Source organism: Scyliorhinus canicula, chromosome 5 (assembly GCF_902713615.1).
Source record: "Scyliorhinus canicula chromosome 5, sScyCan1.1, whole genome shotgun sequence".
NCBI classification, from domain to species: Eukaryota; Metazoa; Chordata; class Chondrichthyes; order Carcharhiniformes; family Scyliorhinidae; genus Scyliorhinus; species Scyliorhinus canicula.
The window spans coordinates 123,988,573-124,008,830 of NC_052150.1; the positions used below are offsets into that span (position 1 = coordinate 123,988,573).

Here is a 20,258-nt window from a genome sequence, read left to right on the forward strand (position 1 = left end):
GGCAGTAAATATTTGTCTCGGGTGTGGCACAAAACCAGTGGTATTGGACTGGCTGCCTGTCACAGCACATGCTATTCCGTTGCATTGACTGCAATGAAACTGTGTAAAGAAGGTGGCCAATCCACCAAGATAAATGTCTACCACAGTTTGCAGAGACTGAGACACTCAGACTTCACAGGTTTCCACATCTGTGAAACACATTTACTGTCCCAAATTAGAGAAATGAAGCAGCCAACATTTGGGACCAGGAAAATGCCTCCAATCAAAAGCAGATGGCCAGTTGAAAGTATTAGCCTTGATAGTCAGTGCTACCTCCACAGGTCCCCACATGGTAACTTGATACCAATACAAATTAAATGAACTCACCAGGCCAAATAAGAAACAGTCATACCTTGCATCAATATTATGTTTTCTATGTCTGAACCAATTTGCCATTGAAACCTTCATTCTTGTCTTCATCACTTCCAAACTCAACTATTCTACTGCTCTCCTAGGTGGTCCGCAATCCTCCATAAACGTCAGCACATCTAAAATTTCAGTAATCCTTGAGCATAACCCAATCAGTTTCGACATGAAGCTGCAACAGCCTTGAAAAGGGCTGCTGGAAGACACGCATTGAGGGCTTTGAGGAGGCACAGCAACATGCAGCTCCAGAAATAGCTTTAAGAGCATTTTGGAAGATGTTTCAGAATTGAACAATAGGAGATCTCTCCATGCTTCATGATCAGGATGCTTCCAAATCCTATAGTAAATCAAAATCTCCAATAATTGCATGTTGCTCTATATATTTACTGACAGATCCCCATTTTTTCATTACACGTTCTCTTCCCAAATTAAACAATGTAAACACAGCAAATCATTTGTCACCATTATTCATTACAGAGCATATGTGAAGTGTCTGTAAAACAGTTCCCATGGCACTTCCCCTTCCCATGGGAACGGTGAGGGGGTCGAGAATTGAACAAGAGTGCTAAATGGATTTTACGCCGACCCCATCAATCCTAAAATTCAGGGAGCGGGATTCTCCGAGCCTCCGTGCTGAAATTGCGCTCAGCGTGGGGGCCGGAGAATGGGGCGTCAGACCTGCGATCGGGTCTGACGCCTTCCCGCGATTCTCCGGGGACCGTAGAATCGCCGCCAGTCGCGTGCGTGCGACTGACGCGGCGGCCGGGAGCCATTGAAAGAGGCCCCCTGGGCGACTCTCCGCTGACAACTGGTCGAGTTCCGCTGGCGTGGTTCACACATGGTTCCACCCGGCAGCAGTTCAGAGTGGCGGCTGCGCACCCAGTCCTGGTGGGAGGCAGGGGGATCCGTCACCGGAGGGGTGGGTGGGATGGGGGGGGGGGAGTGGGCGTCTAGGATGGCCAGGCTCGTCATTGGGGGCCACTGATCAGCGGGCGCGCATGATCTGGGGAAGGGGGGGGGAGCCTATATTGTCAGGGCCGGCCCACAGTGTGTGTCCACCATGTTGTGCAGACCCGCGGCCGGAGGTACAGGGCCCCGTATCGGCAACCGGAGCTGCGAGGACTACTCCGGGGTCTGCTAGTCCCCTTCAAAATGGAGAATCATTTCTCCACGAAAGCCCAGAGTGCTTCATGCCAGTTTTCTCGCAGGTGTGGGAACATAGCCCCATTATCAGAGAATTCTGCCCAGGATTCCCAATTACATCTAATTTCCAATTCAGAGCTGGCATTTACACGTGGACTCCCACGTGGACTGTCCTGTCATGTCTGTGTGCCCTAAGAATGACAGGTCCCCCCGATGTCCGCCTGGTAGACAGAATCCGCCGGAGGTATACTGCTGTGTACAGCCCCGGCGGGGATGGTGGTGATGGTGGTGGGGGGGCAAAGGGTAATTCCCAGAAAATACCTTGACATCCCATGGACATTGCTGTCTGGGCAGTGGTAGGGAGCAGGTGGGGGCCGAGGGTCCATGTCCATGATAAGTGGGGGAGTGGGGGGGGGGGGGGGGGGGGTACATGGTTGGAGGGGGGATGTGTTTTTTTCAATTTTTATCTTTATTACCTCAAAAAAGGGGGGCCGCAATCTTTCAAGAGCCTATGCTGCTGCATGAAAAGCTGGCGGGCTACACTCTGCTTTTCCTGCCCGAGCTAACACTGTGGGGACTTGTCCATTCCTGTGCCTAGATTTATTGTATGCCCTGCTTCTCAAATTAAATTAAAGGATGCACAGTGCCCAATTCCCCTCCAATTACCATGTCTCTCTTGTTATAAAATGTTTTCTGCTACAAAAGCATGTATTACTTACTTACCATTAATTACAGCTCCAAGAGAGACATTCAAGGAAAGACAGAATCGTGCAGCTCGAAAGTGCTGATAATAAAGTCCCACATTTGACCTAACACACATGTTGAAAGAGTTGGTGCCTCCTAAGCTGCACAATTCCTACTACCTCTTCATCCAAAAAATAATAATTTTATGGGATGTGGACATGGTTGGTTAGGCTAGTATTTATTGGCAATCCCTAGTTGCCCTTCAGAAGGTGGTGGTGAGTTGCCTTCTTGAACCACTGCAGTCCCTAGGGTATAGGTACACCCACAGTTCCAGGATTTTGATCCAGCAACAGTGAAGGAATGGTGATATTTTTCCAAGTCTGTGTGGTGAGTGACTTGGAGGTGAACCTCCAGGTGGTGGGGTTCCCAGGTACCTGCTGCTCTTGTCCTTCTAATGCCAGTGTTGTAGTGGTTGTCGGTTTGGAAGGTGCTGCAGAAGGAGCCTTGGCGAGTTCATGCAATGCATCTTGTAGATGGTACATGTGGCTGCCACTGTCCATCGGTGGTGGAGGGATTGAATCTCTGTGTAAGGTTTAGCAATCAAGCGGGCTGTTTTGGCCTGGATGCTGTTGAGCTTCTTGAGTATTGTTGGAGCTGCACCCATCCAGGCAAGTGAAGAGTGAATTACTCACCATAGGATTCCTAGCATTTGACCTACTCTGGTATCAACAGTATTAATGTGACTCGTCCAGTTCAGATTCTGATCATTGGTAACCCCAGGATGTTGATCGTGGGGGATGTAGTGATAGTAACGCCAGTGAATGTCAATGGGCTATAGTAAGATCCTCTTTTGTAGGAGATTGTCATTGCCTGGCACTTGTGTGGCGTGTGGGTCAGCACATTAACACAGTGGTTCGCACAGTTGCTTCGCAGCTCCAGGGTCCCAGGTTCAATTCCTGGCTTGGGTCACAGTTAGTGCAGAGTCTGCACGTTCTCCCCATGTCTACGTGGGTGTTTTCCGGTTCCTCCCTCAGTCCAAAGATGTGAAAGTTAGGTGGATTGGCATTGCTAATTTGCCCCTTAGTGTCTAAAATAGGTTAGATGGGGTTACTGGGTTACGGGGATAGGGCGGAGGTGTGGGTTTAGGTAGGGTGCTCTTTCCAAGAGCCGGTGCAGACTCAATGGCCTCCTTCTGCACTGTAAATTATATGATTCTATGAATGTAATTTGCTGCTTGTCAGCCAAAGCATGGATATTGTCCAGGCCTTGCTGTATAGGACATGGACAATTTCATTTCTGAGGAATTGAGAATGGTGCTGGACATTGTGCAGTCATCAGCAAACATCCCCACTTCTGACCTTATGATGGAAGCAGCTCACGGTGGTTGGGCCTAAGATCCTACCCTGAGGAACTCCTATAGTATTGCACTGGAGTTGAGATGAGTGACCTCTGACCACCACAACCACCTTCCTTTGTGTCTGGTATGACTCCTACATGGTAGCTTTTTCCCCTGATTCCCATAGACTCCAGTTTTGCTCGGGCTCCTTGATTCCATACTTGATCAAATGCTGCCTTGATATCAAGGGCAGTCACTCTCACCTCACCTCTTGCATTTAGCTCTTTTGTCCAGATTTGAAAGAAGGAGAGCAGCATGGTAGCGCAGTGGGTTAGCCCTGCTGCCTCACGGCGCCAAGGTCCCAGGTTCGATCCCGGCTCTGGGTCACTGTCCATGTGGAGTTTGCACATTCTCCCCGTGTTTGCGTGGGTTTCGCCCCCACAACCCAAAAGATGTGCAGGTTAGGTGGATTGGCCACGCTAAATTGCACCTTAATTGGAAAGAATTGGCTTGGTGGTAATGGTAGAGTGGGGGATATGCTGGGCCATGAGGTTGCAGATTGTGGTAGAATATAATTCCGCTGCTGCTGATGGCCTATAGCAGCTCATGGAATGCTCAGGCTGGAGTTGCTAGATCTGTTCGAAGTCTATCCATTTAGCACAGTGGTAGTGCCACACAACACAATGGAGGGTATTCTCAATGTGAAGACAGGACTTTGCCTCCATAAGGACTGTGCGGTGGTCACATCTACCGATACTGCCATGGACAAATGCATTTGCAGCAGGCAGTTTGGTGAGGATATCAAGTATGTTTTTCCCTATTGTTGGTTCCCTCACCACCTGCTGCATTCCCAATCTAGCAGCCATGTCCTTTAAGACTTGGCCAGATCAGTCTGTAGTGATATTATCGAGCTATTCTTAGTGATGGACACTGAAGTCCTTCATGCAGAGTATAATCTGTATTCTTGCCACCCTCAAGTGCTTCCTCCAAGTGGTGTTCAACATGGAGGAGTACTGATTCATCAGCTGATGGTGGCCGGTACGTGGCAATCAGCAGGAGGTTTCCTTGCCCATGTTGTACTTGAAGCCATGAAACTTCATGGGGTCCAGAGTCGATGTTGAGGACTAATAGCGCAACTCCTTCCCGACTGTTTACCACTGTGCTCCGCCACCTCTGCTGAGTCTAGCCTGCTGGTGAGACAGGACATACCAAGGAATGGTGATCGTGGTGTCTGGGGGATTGTCTGTAATGTATGATTCTGTGAGTATAACTATATCAGGCGGTTGCTTAACTAGTCTGTGAGACAGCTCTTCCAACTTTGGCACAAGCCCCCAGATGTTAGTAAAGAGGGATTTGCAGGATCAACAGGGCTGGATTTGCTGTTGTTTCCGATGCCTGGTTCAATGCCGGGTGGTCCGTCCAGTTTCATTTGTTTTTTGTGTTTTACAGCTTGACTGTCTTGCTAGGCCATTTAATAGTCAACCACATTGCTTTGGGTCTGGAGTCACATATAGGTCAGACTAGGTAAGGATGGCAGATTTCCTTCCCTAAAGGACATTAGTGAACCAGATGGGTTTTATGGCAACCAACATGGTCACCATTAGACTTTTAATTCCAGATATTTTGTTCAGTTCACAATTCCATCACCTGCTACGGTGGGATTCAAACCCAGGGCCCCAGATCATGACTTTGGACCAGTGACAATACCACTACACCACTGCCTCATCAAAGTAAGGGCTTTCATTTCTCCTTTTGTCAGCAGTGATACCCTTCAGCACCTCGTAAATGAACAGGTCCAGATGCAGTGCACTTGAGAACACTCTTCCTAATTCTAGGTCAGATGGAGGGGCAGGGAGGAAAGTTGATTCCAAGTGCAAGTGGGGGGGGGGGAGGGAACCACTGGTACCAGTGATGGTGGAGGAGTGGGGGGAGGGGAGGCTGATGCCTGCAAGTGGGGGTCTCTGCCAGTAAGAAGGGTGGGGAAGCGCTGTACGGTTGTCTGGAGATCGGGGCGCCCTTCCCAAAGAGGAGTCAGCCTCACCGACACCTTTAGGTCCTGCACATCTCTTTACCAGCGGGAATTTCCCCAAGCTCAAATAAAACGACTAAGGGCGCGATCTACTGGTGGCCATGCGTGCCTGAAAAACAGCGCCTCATGGCGCAACATGGCCGATAAATGACGGAAGGCCCCACTCCCAGGATCTGCCTCGCCCTCCACGCTTACGACATCTACCACAATCCCACAAGGTGTCACGATGTGAAGCCCACCCATTGCGGGTGGAACCACGTTTTAGCAAATCTGCATATTAGAGCGAGGCAGCTATCCTCATTTTAATATGCAGTTCCCGGAGGTAACTAAGGCATTGGGATCCATCCCCTATGCCATGGGGATCTTGGGCATGTGGCGTTCAGCATTGGTCTCCACAAACAGGGATCAGATGGAACAGCACTCTGGGTACCAGCCTTGCACTTCCAAGATGCCCAGGTGGCACTGCCAGCTGGTAGGTGCTCTGCCAGGGTGCCAGGCTGGCACTGCCAAGGTGCCAAGCTGGCATTTTCTGTGCGGTGGTGATCTAGCGGGGGGTGGGGGGGGGGGGGGCAAAGAACACCTTACAGTGACTTAGGAATTGGGGGTCACGTTGGGGGTTAGAGAGATTGGGATGCCATTTAAAAATGGTGACCTGATCTCTCCCTGCACTGGGGAGTATCATTAGGACCCATTTGCATCCTCCCGCTAGCGTGTGGGAGCGAACCTGATCCTGCCATCAGCAGGGTGCCAGACATCGCAAACAAGCGGCGATTTCCTCCGGATGCCTGATTCTCCACTGCTTCGGGAATCCAACTACCGGCAGCGAGGCGGAGAATCCAGGCCACAGTCTTTTGAAAAACTATTGCTGAACCATTTTTTGTTGTGGAGGAAGAGAACTCACTCGAGTTTTACAGCTAAACCGCATATCGGCAGGTGGTGGAGCCAGTGTTATTGTCACGCCACTGGTAATTCAGGGACCTAGGATAATGCTCTGTGGACCCAGGTTCAAATTTTGAATTTTAAATTCAATTAAAATCTGGAATTAAAAGTCTAATGATGACCATGAAACCATCGTCAATTGTCACAAAAACCCATTTGGTTCACCAATGTCCTTGAGGGAAGGAAAATTGACGTCCTTACCTGGTCTCTGGGTGTGCCTCTAGATCAACATCAATGGGGTTGGCTCTTAACTGCCTCCTCAAAGACAATAAATGCTGGCCCAGCCAGTGGGGCCCACAACCCAAGAAAGAATTTTTAAAATAGTTGAACATATTGAAAAAAATATATAACAAAACTACCAATATGTCCAGCCTCCTGATTAAAGCTGTAATGCTGTTTTAGGCAGCCCAGGGAGTGCTGTATAAGACCTTAGTGCCAAGTCTAATCCTTCCATCAATCTTTCTGTTCAACTGTTCCATCTGAGTATCTCTAAATCACTAACAGTCTTCTGAGGGCAGCCACGAATGAGTAGACTTTCTTTCATTTAAAAAATATCATAAAACAATAGATCTGTACCAAAAAGTGCTATTGGCTTGGGAGTCCGGACTGCAATTTACGCAAGAAATTTAAACATGCAGAAAGCTATGCTCAAATTTTGGTCATGAATTACAGGCATTGAATTTGTAACACTTGTGAGTGAAGCATGAGTTCTGGCAACCTTTCATGATTGAGGCTTATCCTGCAGTGTTCACAAATCCAGGAACAATGGTTATATCTTAGGGTAAGATCTGTGTCTCTTCCCACATACTCAAGATATCCATTTGTACCAAAACACAAACATGGTTAAAAGTGCTGCCATTGGGGCCTTAGTGAATGGCAAAGTGGCCTCAGTATATGTTCTCATCTTTCTTCTTCCCTTTTCCCTGGATTATTTTTATCCTAAAGGGTTTGCAAGTGTTTTATTTTGCTATCTGGGATGTCTGAGCATCCATGGTATTAATGTAAGCCCTCTGTAAACCTATAAGCTTTATAAATTTTAACAGAAGATTTGCTGAAATAACCTGAATAACCTCTTGCAACTAGTTGGTCAGAAGAAAAAAATCATCAGAAATGACCAGCACAATGCATATATACACAAGGGATCACAAGACTTCAGATAAGAGAGCGGGAGCTCACGATTTCTAATATCAGGCTTCTGTCGAATGATAAGTGAACTTGAAGGCCTGTGTATTCCTGTCAGTGTGACAGATCCCCTCCCAAATACTCCAACACATTTAATAAAGTCTTATAATTCAATTGATAGCCAAGGAAATTGGACTTTAATGACTTCAATTTGTGTGGTTTTACCTGATAGTAATCATCGATGAAGGATAATCATTTCATTTATGGCAACCCTCCTCGTCTGTGGCATAGGCTACTTTGATGGTAATGTTCGCAACATATTGCAATCAAGGCAAAGTAGGCAATGGACTCATTGAAGCAGAGGTAGTTCTGATTCTTTTTCAAACAATGGCATTAAGATCAGCCTCAGACATACTTTATTGCTGCGATGCAAATGTTTTAACATCTTCGCACCCATGTATCTGAGTCTCGAGCAGACCAGTATGACAATTATGCACCACAATGACAGAACCTGGATTAGGCGTGCCAAAAGGCAGGGAAACTAGGCAGGTTTCCATCCACATCCTCAACATCGTTCACATGTAATGAAGCAGTAACCATTACTGCTAGAATAGAGGGAGGAAGACCTAGACTTGTGCAAGGTGTGGTGTTCGAGCACGCACCTCTACCTGTACATATTGATTTCTCAACACCACACTGCTTGATTTTGGACAGTATAGTGGAGCCCTATGTCTTCATACCATCAGTCAGGTTTTCTTGACTTTACTTATTCTCCATATAAAAATAGGTCTGAATTTAATGCCCTGCCCTTGCCCTAGTTGAGGCCTTTAAGTGTCCAATTATTGACCACTTAGGAACTGTTTCCTACTCAGCCTCAGTTTTTCGGGTATGTGGGAAACCCAAAATAATTGGGTTTAAGGCCTTGGGTGGGGAGTGAGGGGAGTGGCGGGTGATTGCCTTCCATATGAAGCCCCCTTTAAACTTTGGGCCTCCCCCACTTAAGATTTGGTAACCATTGGACTACCTGCCCCCACCCCCACTGCCATCAACTTCTACCCTCTGACCTCACCAGAAACACCCCAATCCCCACTGTCCACTCTCCCAGGCTTCCCCGATCTCTTTTGCTCAGAAACCCCCGAAATCTAACTTTTTCTGGAATCCTGTATTCAGGCACCACTCCCAGTCGTGCCCATTGCAGATTCGGGTGCTGCAGGAACTAGAGAGCTGCCAACCAATCAGATTGAAAGGCAGATCTCGACAGCGGGTCTTCCACCTGAGCGGGGGGCAGAAGACCCAACAATGCTCATTGGAGTGTAAAATGGCTCCGGGGCGAGAAGGGAAGTGTCAGCAGGGATGTGCACCCCACTGACTCTTTGGATGTTGGGAAGGGAGATTCTGCTCCCCTAAAGACCCTGGCCAGAATGATAAATGAAAGCCAAGCCAAATCCTGATGGGTGATCATTTTTGCACGAATGAGGATAAAATTATATCTCAGGTTGTGTTCAAACCCTCGTGCCTGGCAATGGAGGGCACAGTGAGAATGGGCCTAGGTGGAGCTGCTGAGGTGCAGACCTTCACAATAGTAGAAAATGTACAAATGGTAGATGGAACTCTGAAACAATAACAATCTTGGAAGAAATGTCATCAGGGAAAGCATCACAAACTGTTCATAACCACCAGCTTACCTTGAAACTGTGAGAATATGATAGTCCCCATTCGCTCTCCATTTCTAAACACAACTTGCCCCTGTCAACAAAATGGTAAAATCATTTCAAAATTGTAGAGCACATTCAAATGTCAGAAGTTTCTGGAAGTTAAGAAAAATGGATCAGTCATCCAATAAGTGTTAATTTGGATGTTATGTACCTCTTATAGCCCAAAACATAGAACCATAGAATGCAGAAGGACATTTGGCCCATCGAGTCTGCATTGACCCTCTGAAAGAGCACCCTACCTAGGCCCATTCCCCCACCCTATCCCCGTAACCCCACTTAACCTGCACATCTTTGGACACTAAGGGGCAATTTAGCATGGCCAATCAACCTAACCTGTACATCTTTGGATTATGGGAGGAAACAAAACCACCCGGAGGAAACATACGGAGACATATGGAAAATGCGCAAACTCCACACAGAGAACCGAGATCGGAATTAAACCCGGGTCCCTGGGACGGTGAGGCAGCAGTGGTAACCACTGTGCCACCATGCCGTCGCCATATTTTTTCATGAGCCGCAACTACTAACAAGTCCATTCCTAAGCAATCCAATGACTTGAGACAGATTTGCAAACAGCAAATTTAAAAAAAAGATAGGATTTGAATACCATTATGACAAAATAAACAAGAACAGCACTTAAATTGTCATGACAATAACTTAAAAGAACAATCGAGCCAAGGACGTAAGAACTAGGAGCAGGATAGGCCATCGGGCCCCTCGAGCCTGCTCCGCCATTCAATAAGATCATGGCTGATCTTTTTGTGGACTCAGCTCCACTTATCTGCCCACTCACCATAACCCTAAATTCTTTTACTATCTATCTTTGCCTTAAAAACATTTAACGAGGTAGCCTCAACTGCTTCACTGGGCAGGGAATGCCACAGATTCACAACCCTTTGGGTGAAGAAGTTACTCCTCACTCAGTCCTAAATCTGCTGCCCCTAATTTTGAGGTTATGCCCCTAGTTCTAGTTTCACCGGCCAGTGGAAACAACCTCCCTGCTTCTATTACCGTCATAATTTTGTATGTTTCTATAAGATCCCCCTGATTTTTCTAAATTCCAATGAGTATAGTCCCAGCCTACTCAAACTCTCCTCATAAGCCAATCCTCTCAACTCCGGAATCAACCGAGTGAATCTCACCTTCATGAATTGCAGTTTGGACTTTCTTTAGTTTACAATATAGTTTGATTATCCTTTACTACCTGCCAGGTGACTTATGGAGATGTGTATTTGCCCATATTTTGTGTGATTAATCAACTGAGGGCATTATTACAGAACAAATTGCAAAACAGCTTCTAGTGTTTGCACATGTGCAGTTAAACACAGAGTACTGGAAGTTGCTGTCAGAGATATTGTGCCAGTCCACAGGTGCAAGGTAGTAGTCCTTGCCACCATGCCAATCCCATATTTTTTCATGAGCCGCAACTAATAAAAAGACTCAGTATTGAAAAACATTCAAGTGCATGAACATAGGGGTCCTGCCTACTGGTGTCTCAGTAAAGACTCCATAAAAAATTAGGTCTGTTCATTCAAGTGTAATTAAATCCGTAGTACTATGATAATTGATAATTACGGCCAAACAACTTCACTGGTCCTGAAAATTAATTTTATAAGTAAGACGTTTAATTCATTCAGAAGTGAATTACTGTTGGAGATTGTAAAAAAAAAAGTTGTTTTTACTTATTCTGACTGTATCTTTGATTTCTCTCTTAATCCTAGTTGTTTTCCCAAATTTTTATTCCACTTTCTGTACCCGATGTAAATCTAATTTATACTTCCTGCTTTACACATCCTGTTTTGTAAGTAGATGGGTTTGAATGGTAAAAACCTCGCCCTGTGCCCCAGTTCAGATTCTTCAACCTGATTCATTTGTTGCCTGCTAATAGGCACCACTGGTGTCCTCTAGAGGTGTTACGCTGAACCAAATGCCAGATTAGAACAAATCTCCAATCTAAAGCTTGCACAATAAAAGATAGTTGCCAGCGAGGTGAATGGCGAGAGAACTATTCCTTCGTGGCTGTTTCAAAAATGTGGGCCAATATTGTGTTTTAAATATGTAACCTTAAGCAGAAAACCAATTGAACAAGACAACAAAGTTGAAGAAATCTGAAATGATAAAATACTGATAATATACCTGTTATAACTTGACCAGAGGCCACGAGGTTCTGCAACATCAGAATCCCAGTGGCCTCACCTGAGTATGATCTCCCTCGATGAGGGGATGAAGCTACATCCTTAAGCCAAGGGCCTCATGGGACATAAATACCTCAGCCCACGTGTGGGCTGGGCATGGGAGATCCTTTGGGGAGTAGGAGCTGTAACATAATAGGCTAAATAAATTTAGTGTTTCTTACAGTCATCGCTTCCATGTGGTTGCTTGCTTGGAACTTTACATTGGAACTTGGCTGCACTAGATGCCACTTCCTCCGGACCAGGTCCACCTCGACAAGGCCTCAGGAGGCCTCCATGCAGGCTGCGGGAATGCCATGAATCGAAAGATTAAAGGCATTCGACGCCGAGACGGGTGACTCAATATATCGAGCGAATGAGCTGCTTCCTTCAGTTCAAATCCAAATGCAGTTCAATACCGGGGATGCAGTTTCAGTAGTCAGCCATCGCCCTTACAGCTGAGTTTGCTCGAGCATCCACAGCTTTGTATTGTGGAACACCTGCACATGGCTGGCAACATACATGGGGGAGCCCTTGGAGATCACAGCCACCTCGGAGGTCCCCATGGAAAATGGGGTACAGTCAGCAAACCTATCATTGTTGGTAGTAAAAGGTTCAGACCTCAGCTTGTAGGGATGGGATTGGCTGGAGCGCCTCTGGCTGGATTGGCAACAGGTGTACCGCATGTACCCCGATGGGCCCGACAGAGTGCTGGCATGCTTTCTGGGTGTTTTTCAAGATGGACGAGGTATCATCAAAGGGACCTCAGCCAAGATTTTGGTGGACCCTGAGGCCCAGCCACAGTATTTTTGGACCCGTCTCATTCCCTACACATTAAGTTTAGCAGAATTTGACTGCCTGGGGCAATTAGGGATCATCCAGCTGGTGCAGTTCGTGGATTGGGTTGATATGGTTGTGCCAGTCATGGGGCCTGATGGCTCTGTTCGTCTCTGCAGGGGATATAAGATGATAAATCGGGCTTCCCATTTGGACTGTTACTGGGTGCCCAGGATTGAAGACCTATACATACGGCTCAGTGGAGGGAGTGCCTTCACCAAGCTCGATATGAGCCTTGCTTATTTGCAGTTGGTATTGGACCCGGCCTTGCGTAAGTACGTGACTATCAATACACACCAGGGTCTTTACGAATACACGAGGTTTCCTTTTGGAGTCTGCTCCACATGTGCCATTTCTCAGCGAGTAATGGAGAATATTCTCTGGGGATTGCCTCAGGTGGCAGTTACCTGGACGATGTGTTGCTGCCAGACCTGCTGATCTAATCAAGCATTTTCTGTTTGAATTGTGTGATTCCAGTGGATGCACTGTGTGACCTAGAAACTTGATCATAGGTTTGGTAAACTCACATTTCGCATTTAAAGTTAGGTCTGCATTCTGTAAGCCTCTCAGGTGAACCTAACTCTGCGGTCAAACTTTCTCTCGTGGAGCCATGTATAAGTATATTGTCAATTTGCTTATTCACCAAATCATAGAATCTTTACAGTGCAGAAGGAGGCTATTCGGCCCATTGAGTCTGCACTTAACCCGTAACCGTGCACATTCTTTCTTTTCAGATAGTAATCCAATTCCCTTTCAAATACCTTGATCGAACCTGTCACTGCCACCTCCTGAATAAAAAAATAATTCCTCACATCACTTTTACAACTTTTGCCAATTATTTTGAATCTATGCCGTCTAGTTCTTGCTGCTCTCTTGAGAGGGAACAATTTCTCACAGTTACTCTGCCCGTACCCCTCAGGATCTTGCATACTTTTATCAAGTCTCCTCTCAGCCTTCCTTTCTTCAAAGAAAACAGTTCCAACCTCGCCTACCCATACTCAGAGCTACAGTTCTTGTGAACCCCTCTGTATTCTGTCCAATGTTTTTGCATCCTTCCTCAGGTATGGGGCGGGATTCTCCCTTCTGACGGCAGAGTGTTGATGCCATCGTAAAAGCTGGAGAATTTAACAACGGCGTCATTGGACCGCTAAGTGTAGCGATCCTCTGCCCTACAGGAGGCCAACATGGCACTGGAGTGACCCACGCCGCTCCAGCTGCCGATACCGGCATCAAATGGGCGCCGCGGGTTTGCGTATGCACGCTGCGATCCACTCGAATGCTCGCATGCGCACTGCAACCGCCGCGAATGTGCGCAAGCTTCCTTCTCCGTGCCGGCCCTGACGCAACATGGCGTGGTCTACAGGGGCCGGCGCGGAGCAAAAGAGGCCCCCACCAGGCGAGGCCGGCTGCCTATTAGTAGGCCCCGATCGTGGGCCATGCCACGGTGGAGGCCCCCGACCCCCCCTGGGGTTTGACCCCCCTCTCTCCCCCCCCAAACCAGGCCACCCCCGACAGGATGGACGCCGAGGTCCCGCCGAGTAAGACCAGATGTTAACGGCACCAGTGGGACTCGGGGTTTGTTGGGCGGCCACTCTGCCCATCCCGCATAGAGCGGCTCCCGACCAGCGGCCAGACCAACCACGGCGGTGCCAATGGGGGCAATTCTCCGGTCACCAGAGAATCGGCGGACCGCCGTCGGGGCGGCGTCGCGCGAATCGCGCCCAGCTCAGCGATTCTCCGAACCGGCGTGGGCTGAGAGAATCCCGCCCCTGGTGCCCAGAACTGGATGCAATACTCCAGGTGAGGCCTAATAAATGTCTCATAGAAGTTCAACATAGCCTCCTTACTCTTGTACACAATGGTCCTATTGATAAAGCCGAAGGTATTATTCAAGGTCATCTTCAATGACTTGTGTACGTATAGCCTGAGGTGCCTCTGTTCTCCTGCATCTCCTTCAGAGTTTCTTCCTTTATTATTTACTGTTTCTCCATATTCTCTCTGCTAAAATGAATCACTTTCAATCTTCATATCATTTGAAAATTTTGAAGTCATGCCCTGAACACCATAGACTGGTTCATTAATATGTACCAGGAAGAGAAAGAATCACAACAATGAACAATGGGGAACCCCACTACAAATCTTTCGCGAACAGGTTGAAGTCTCCTTAAACCACTGCCTTGCTATCATGTCATCAGCAATAGCCTGAAGTGATGTCCTGACCTCTCCTTTGTGACCTCTGTTGTGCAATCCTGAAGCAGTCCTTTTTCTCCGGCTGCCCTAATACCGGGTGTGTTGCAAGCCTTCTGTACTCTGAAACGGTTCTGGAAGTGCTGGTGTGAATTCCATGGGCAGGATTCTCCATTCCTGAGACTAAGTGTTGATGCCGGGGCAGGATTCATGGACTTCTGCAACAGCAAAACTGGCGCTGGACGGATTCAGCGACCGCTAATGGGCTAGCACCGGTGCCACGTGGAACACAATCGATTCCAATGAGAAACGCTGCCAGATTCGCCTAGTCCGTGATTGACACTCAGGAGGCTGATAAGCTGCAGCCATATATACACACTTCACTCCCTACACACACTCATCCCAGCCAACAAATGGCATTGGTTGTGCTGGAGCGCGCCCATCTCATTGATGGGCCATAGGGAACCAGGAGGGTGGTCTCGGGAGACACCCATACCACCTGTGGCACTATGTCCACAGTGGCAGTCAGTGGTGTGCGCAGCTGCATGGCTGCTTTGCAGACTTCAGCAATGGTATTCCATGCCCGTCCACTCTGACTCCATAGCCCACCTCCTGGCCACTTCCTAGGGAGTTAGGTGGGGTTACTGGGTTATGGGGATAGGGTGGAGGTGTAGGCTTAGGTAGGGTGCTCCTTCCAAGGGCTGGTGCAGACTCGATGGGCCAAATTTCCTCCTTCTGCACTGTAAATTTGATGATTCTATGGTTCCCCGCTACTACCCCAGCCCTGGCAGAACCCCCCGTTGGCCAGCAGCATAACTGTCAGCATACTATGACGATGTTGGATACTCTCCATACCCCTCTCTCCCCTTCAGCAGCCTGTTCATGATTTTTAAAAGACAAGTGAACCTCGCTGTCGGGAATTCCCCCCGGTGGAGGCGGAGAATCGCGGAGGCTTGGAGAAGTCCAAAGATGTGCGGGTTAGGTGGATTGGCCATGCTAAATTGCCCGTAGTGTCCTAAAAAGTAAGGTTAAGGGGGGGTTGTTGGGTTACGGGTATAGGGTGGATACGTGGGTTTGAGTAGGGTGATCATTGCTCGGCACAACATCGAGGGCCGAAGGGCCTGTTCTGTGCTGTACTGTTCTATTCTATGTTCTATAATATCAGGTCAGGTCCACTAATTATTTGCAAACGGCGTTTACACGCAGAGTGAAATGCTTTGATGCCGCTGTCAAGGCAGCAGAAAATTGCAATTTGCCATGAAACTGGCTCCAACCCTGAGTTTGGCGTCAAAAACGATTTTCTGCCCAATCGACTTTCCCGATTTCAGAGTCGGCCAACGGAGAATCCCCCCCCATGCTTCTGCTAATCCCTGCCGTTGTTCCTGTTTCTGTACTGCTGCTTGAGCAGGCCTGTGCTCACTGCTATTTGGTTTATGGTCTGTGTCTTAGTTTGTATCTATTATTTTGTGATGTTCCAAGTCTTAATTTTCTTTGTTTTGTCCTTCCTTAAAGGGTGCATTTTCTTATCAGCGCTGTATCTTTGCTTTAAGGCCTGCTGGATTTTTCATTGGCTGCAACCATGCTTTTTTATGTGGTCTGGGTGTAGACGGGGTTTTGGCGGGTTGCTTGTTCTCCCAACATATGCTGCTCGGGTTTATAGTTTCTCAAAACCATTACCCTTTATTTACAACAACTGTTTACACATTTAGATTTCTACAGAGGTTTCTGCCCCTTTCAGACCTCTCTTAATCAGCTGTCATGATCTGACATCATTATTACATCAGCATCATGTATGGTTCTGATGTTACCTTTACTGTATAATTTATATTGGCTATGTTGTAATATGTCTTTAAAGGGGTGGCACCGTGGCATAGTGGTTATCACTGCTGCCTCACAGCGCCAGGAACCCGGGTTCAATTCCGGCCTGTGTGGAGTTTGCCTGGGTTTCCACCGGGTGCTCCGGTTTTATCCCACAGTCAAAAGATGTGCGGGTTAGGTGGATTGGTCATGCTCAATTGCCTTTAGTGTCCAGGGATGCGCATATTAGGTGGGACTGTGTGGCTACAGGGGTAGGATGGGTCAGTGGGCCAAAGTAGGGTGCCCTTACAGAGGGTTGGCGCAGACCCGATGGTCGAATGGCCTCCTCCTGCACTGTAGGGATTCTATGATATCAGCAGGACATAGCTGGAAGGGAAATGTGTCATGGGACCCAGTCTTAGTTTCACTTTTACTTTAAGCAGCAGAGCAGATAACATAGATCCTAATGTCTCCAACTTGTATAAAAATGTAAGACAGTTCTCTTGTGCCCACTCTCAATAGATGACCCCAGAATGTGTTTACCTAATCTCTTATGAGTGACTAGTGCCTTTTACCTTATACAATAAAAAAGCTCAAGATAATATATCATTGTCAGACCACAAACAACCTCTCTTCGCTTTTCCTGCCCGCTAAGGAAAGGACTTGTGCTTGTATATTGTTTTCATAACCTCAGCATGTCTCAAAATGTTTTGGGGTCAACAAAGTACTTTTAAAGTGTAGTCACTGTCAGATCTATTTGTTCTATCCCCACTCCTTTGAAAAATGGCAAACTCTTTAATTATCTGATTTTCTTTCTTCCTTCTGGCTTCCACTTCATTTGAGCCAAGAAACATTTTTCAGGAAAAAAAATACCGTCTTTCATTAATGTGAACAAAGTTCAGGGGCTAGTCTTTCAGTCCAAAGACTGAACATTACCTTGATTGGCTTGGTCACATCGACAATCCTTGGTGTGCAAAATTGTTTCAAACCGGGAAAGGCTGCAGACAGATGAGTAATTTAGTTGGCAGCACAACCCAATTGTGTCCATAGGAATCAAATTATCTGCAGTGTGCTAAAAGCCCAATTAAAATCTTTCTGAAATACCTAATTGATATGATAACTATAAGGCAGTTAAACATTCAACTCAAATAATCAAGAAAGGTCCAGCTGATACTGTGAAATTATGTTATTTCCCATTGAACTGGGTACTTGAATTAAATCAATGAACAGAAATTGCTTCATCACCAGCTTTATCGAAAGCTCTTTTTAGAGTAATTTTCTTCTGTTTTTTTAATCTCCCAAAATAGGCCAACAGAAAATGATTGGATAACTTGCTTGCAGTCTCCAACAATTCTGTTCAAAGCTGATTACAAAACTGGTTCTCCCACTGACTTCTCGTTTCTGAAAGACCTGTCAGTCCTCCACTTGATTCTTCCTAACTGTTAAAATTAGGTCAGGAATTTAGGAATGGAAGATCACATCAGATCATTCACAGTCAAACATACTTCCTGTACTTGGTATCTCCAAGAAATTATCCCTCAGAACCTGGCTCCAACCAAATTTTCACTCACTATTTCTTGCTGAAAATTGATTGATTATTTGTGGTAACATGGGAACGTCTAATTCCAGTCTGGGTTTATTCTTATTCATTTTGAACACGTTACTTAAAATAAACATATTTGCTGTAGTTTATTTCAGAAATTAAACAACACTTAGGTAAATGCAAATCTATGCCACTGTATCCCAACTACAGTTCTGCTGTCATGACATCAAACACTAATCAAAAAGAAAATCAGGTGTTAAGTCCTGTACTGGCTCTGCGCTGCAAGAAAGAAAGCATGAAAGACGATTTGTATTATATAGTGTTAATTTTCACAAAAATCACTTTAAAGCTAATGAATTAGTTTAAATGTGAATCCATTGTTGTACTTCAGGAAAAAAAGGCAGCAGATTTTGCAGTGGAACATAGGAACACAGAACCCAGGAGCAGGAGTAGGCCATTTGGCCCTGGAAGGCTATTCTGCCATGCAATTAGATCATGGCTGATCTGGGGCTGGATTCTCTACCGGCCAACGTAGTTAGCGGAATCGCCATTGCGGCGGAGAATCCAGCATTGGGCAGAAAATGGGATTGACGTTCCGATGCCCCAATCTCCCGCTGCAGTTGGGATAAAGGTTCTCACAGGCTTGGCACCATATTCTCCAGGCCCGCGTGATTCTCGGGGCTTCTGGGCCTAGAATCGTGTGCATGAGAATTTGTGCAGGTCTTGACAAACGTGGACAAAAGGGTAAGTCTTTAAGGGAGTTGCCCCCAAAGTCCAAAGGAGGGTACCCCTCCCACAACAATGCAAGACCTTGCACAGCCCCTCACAAACGTCCCCGCCACCACGCCCTCCCAACAGAACCCCCCTAATTAGAGAGACCCCCACCAAAGACCCCCATCAGAGAGACCCCTGCATAAAAGTCCCTTTTAAGAGTGACCCCTGTCTAGAAGCCCCCATAAGAGAGATTGGTGCCTCGAAGACTCCCATAAGAGAGACCCCTTCCTTGAACACCGCCCCCCATCCCCCCCTCTCTCCCCCCATAAGAGAGGCCCCTGCCTGGAAGCTAGAGAGCAGTCCAGACAGAGGTAGTGAAAGAACATCACTGCTTTAAAGCTCACCTATACCATATACCTACTGGCTCAGGCAGAGGAAGCAACACCTGCAAATTCCCGGAAAGAGAAGAACAGTGAGCTGTGTTCAAACGCTCTCAGATTTTGATCTGCAAGCCTTTCATTAATTTCACTGCGAAATTGCATTTACTAGTCTATGATTGAGAGTTTCCACTCACCCCCTCAAGCTTTCTGCACTGCTTCATTCATCTCCCTTCACGCTTGCGTGGTTTTGAAGCACCCAGCTGTGACACTAACAGAAAGCACTTAATTGTCTTTGGTCTGGTCCAGGAGCTGTCAAACACAGCTAAATGTTTATAAACATTGTGGTTAGTTTTTTTTTCACTGGCTCTAGGATCTGGTGTGGGTCTCTGTTAAGAGTTTCGGTCACCCTCGTATTATGTGGAGGAATGAACCAGAAAATCCTGGGAAAGTTGTTGTGGAGGGAAGGGGGCTGAATTACGTTGAGGGGGGCTCAGCCGTTGGACATCGCAATCGGGCTGCCATTTTGAATGGGCAGCCCAATCGCGAAGGTCCCCGAGGGAATCCCTTGCAGTCTTCGCCATGCAAAAATCTGCATGGCAAAGGATTGGCAGTTGCTTCCTGATTTGCGCTCCGGCAATTCAGCGATTCTGCTCTGGCGGGAAAACAAAGGGCTGCATTTTCCGTTTCAGCTGCTGAGTGCCGGCTCTAATGGAGAATTTGCGGGTGGTTTGCAATGAAAAAAATGGCATCTCACCGATTCCAGGAACGGTGAGGGGCTAGCAGCGGCGTCGGGCTCCCATGTTGAAACGGTCGGAGAATGGCTGGGTCCTGGGCCATGCATGTGCACAGCTGACAACCTACAGCAGTCGCACCGTACAACATTGCGCCGGCCATGCGCGGACCCGACCCACCATCCGCGATCCCAACAGATCACCCCCTATCCACCCCCACCAGCCCTCGCAGCTCTCACGGAAACACCCTCCTGGCCAGCGGCACGGATCCCGGCCAACGACACGGATCCCAGACGAGTGTAGCTACGCTGGGCACAGTCCTCAGCCGCCACACAGGGTTCCCAAACCGTTGAGACCCACTTGTGTCCTGCACGGTCGGGGAACAAGGTGGCCGAATATCGAGGGGAGGGCCTTCCGATGACGCGCCAACACCGTTGCGCGTCATCCCGCTGAGCCCGAGAATTGCCGCAGGAGAATTAGCAATCCAGCGTCGGGGCAGCGTGGTGTGATTCTTGCCCCCCCCCC

The 20,258-nt window shown here is 47.4% G+C and overlaps 1 protein-coding gene across 1 annotated transcript in view; it reads right to left on the bottom strand.

Moving 5' to 3' along the window:
- The window catches only part of gabbr2 (gamma-aminobutyric acid (GABA) B receptor, 2), a 1,146,382-nt gene that overhangs the window by 194,739 nt on the left and 931,385 nt on the right, over window positions 1-20,258 (bottom strand). Inside the window, exon 8 of the mRNA XM_038797583.1 lies at window positions 9,344-9,404. Within this exon, the coding sequence (XP_038653511.1) occupies window positions 9,344-9,404 (61 nt within the window). The remainder of the gene's footprint in view (window positions 1-9,343; window positions 9,405-20,258) is intronic.